At 52.6% G+C, this 2,341-nt stretch overlaps 1 protein-coding gene across 1 annotated transcript; it reads right to left on the reverse strand.

Annotated features, from left to right (window-relative positions):
• Positions 1-5: 5 nt before the first annotated feature.
• On the reverse strand, positions 6-2,335 carry LOC102022303 (spermatogenesis-associated protein 31E1-like; the record flags this gene model as incomplete). Its single annotated transcript, XM_005404875.1, has 1 exon — positions 6-2,335. A coding segment is annotated over exon 1 (2,211 nt), but the record flags the coding sequence as incomplete, so codon positions are not given.
• Positions 2,336-2,341: the final 6 nt, after the last annotated feature.

Genomic DNA, 2,341 nt, shown 5'->3' on the forward strand with positions numbered 1-2,341 from the left:
GGTGGGACGGCAGGATTGCTTGCCCTGTCTGTGTTGAATCCTGTAGTCATAAAATGGCTGTGGTGCTCAGGCCTGGCCTGCTGACCACAGCCCATGATGCTCATCTTTCTGTTTTGCTGGGGTAAGGAAGCATTCTTTTCGTAGGAGGAACAGCTATTGCCCTGGGGTTCCCCTTTCCTCAAGGTTTCTTTGGAGGCTGAAACCACATTTTGTAGCCTCATTTTCTCCTCTACGATCTGTCCAACAGTGGTCACCAGCACTTGGGCTTTGGCACTCCCACTTTTCATAGAGTGTGTGCTGCTTGCGCCTGACCCTTGAGTTTGGGTAGCAGGTCCTGGGGCCTGCACTGTCTGCAGGGACTCTGCCTCTGCTCGGTCTTTGTTATGCAGCATGCTTTGCCCAAATTTTGTTGCTCTGGTCCCAGTGGAGCTTTTGGAAGGTGCTGGTTTCTCCTTTGCCAGGAGCAGGGACTTGCTCCCCATGGTGTCTCTTGCTTCCCAGACCTGAGAAGAGGTAATCAGCCTTCCAACCCCCTTTCCTCCTGCAAATCTGTCTGTCTTCCCTCCTGGCTTGGGCTTCTCAAAGCTTTCTCTCTTCTTAGGTGGACCAAACTTGCTGCTCTTCATGTTCTCCGGATCCTCCAGTTTTGAGATCCTGGGGTCTTTTTCTTCCTGGCTCATCCTGTCCTTCCTTAGGAGGTCGAATTTCCCTTGGGAAGCTGATTCACTACTAGCAAGCACTCCTTGGGAGTTGGATGGACTCTTGTGAGAGGCCAGGATGTTTTCCCTGTGGGGAATATCTAAGAAAGTGTGTTGAAGGTCCTCTCCAGTGGTAAAGTCTCGAAGGAGAACCCCATTGGCTGGATCCTGAGTCTTGTTTTTGGTGTCTTCCTGTGTAGCCAAGCATGAGTCTCCTGTGTCCTGCACAGCAGAAATTCTGGGCATGTGGAGGATTCTCTTGGATCCCAGAGACTTGAAACTCCTCAGATGCATATTCAGGTTTTGGGAGGTTGACATCACACTGGCTCCCTTGGTCAGTGCCCTATCAAAGGGCTTCTTCTGCTCAGTCTCCATGGTCTGCTTGATGTCTCTTGCCCTTGGGTAGAGAGATCCTACAGTCATCTCCCATGCTGACAGTCGATGGGAAGGGTCTCCAGGTTCTGCAACTCCTCTCTCCTGCTTCTGGTATCGGTCCATTCCAGAGATTGCACTTGGGCCAAGGCTACCTCTCCCTGGCCTCGGGACAGTATCAGCAGGCCGGGCTCTGCCCTCAGTGCCGAGCAAGTGTGGCTGAGAACTGTAGCTGCTCTCATGTCCACATGGCGCAGCTTGCGAGGGCCCACCACTGTCACCAGATACAGTCATTACCGGGTATTTGAAGGAGCGACCAGTGAGAGGACCCCGAGTTTGCAGAACTTCAATAACTGCTTTCACCATCACTCCTGGAAGTTTTTGAGATACTTCTCCCAGGAGACTCCTACTCTGGCAGGTGGAGTCAGCCTTGGAGTTAGCTGGGGCTGAGGAGGAAGAGGCAGGCCATGGAAGCAGGGAGGCCTGAGACTTTTTCAGTTTGAAGGCACGAATGACCTCGATGATCTTCAAGGCTAAGCGCCACCTGTGCCTCACCCAGAGCCTTTTCATGTGTGTCTCCAGCCTCTGCTGAGCCCCAGGATGCAGGAGGGAGAAGTCCTGGGTGCCCCTGGCACACTCCTGACCCTTCAAGGATGGTTTGTTCCCAGTTTCCATGGGGGCATGTGAGATTCCAGGACGGTCACAGGCATGCTGCGCAGTAAGGGTGGAGTGATGCACACCCTCAGGGATTCTGCCCCCGGTCTGCTCCACCTTCCCTCTCACACAGACTTGCATGCTGTCTTGTGGGTTCTTCTCTGGACTGCCTGCTGATTCATTTAATGAATCACTTCTTAAGAGGCCCTCCCTATTTCTTTGTAATGCTCCCTGAGACATGGACTGTAGATCATTTTCTGGGGAGATTTCTAGACCCTTGGCCTGCACTTTCGCATCCTTTCCCAGATCATTGCTTGAGTATCTCCCTACCTGGGATACTTTGGGGGACCCTGACCTGGTCTTTCCTGAGATCTGCCTGCTATCCTCTATCATTGAAATCTGGCAAGGCTCACAATTATGCTTTGCCTGCCTTGTCCCTGGGGCTCTTTCCCTGTCCAGAGATAGGTGGACCTGAGGGAGTGGCCCACGCATGAGTTTTGTTTGAAGGTTTTGCTCCAGTTGTTCCCGGAGCTTGGAGGAGATAACATCCACTGGGACTTTGATGGAGGACGTGTTTTCCTGACGGATCCCATGTTTGTCAGCAGGTTGGCTAAAGT

The sequence above is a fragment of the Chinchilla lanigera genome, unplaced genomic scaffold, assembly GCF_000276665.1.
Source record: "Chinchilla lanigera isolate Chin_1 unplaced genomic scaffold, ChiLan1.0 scaffold00090, whole genome shotgun sequence".
Classification (NCBI taxonomy): Eukaryota; Metazoa; Chordata; class Mammalia; order Rodentia; family Chinchillidae; genus Chinchilla; species Chinchilla lanigera.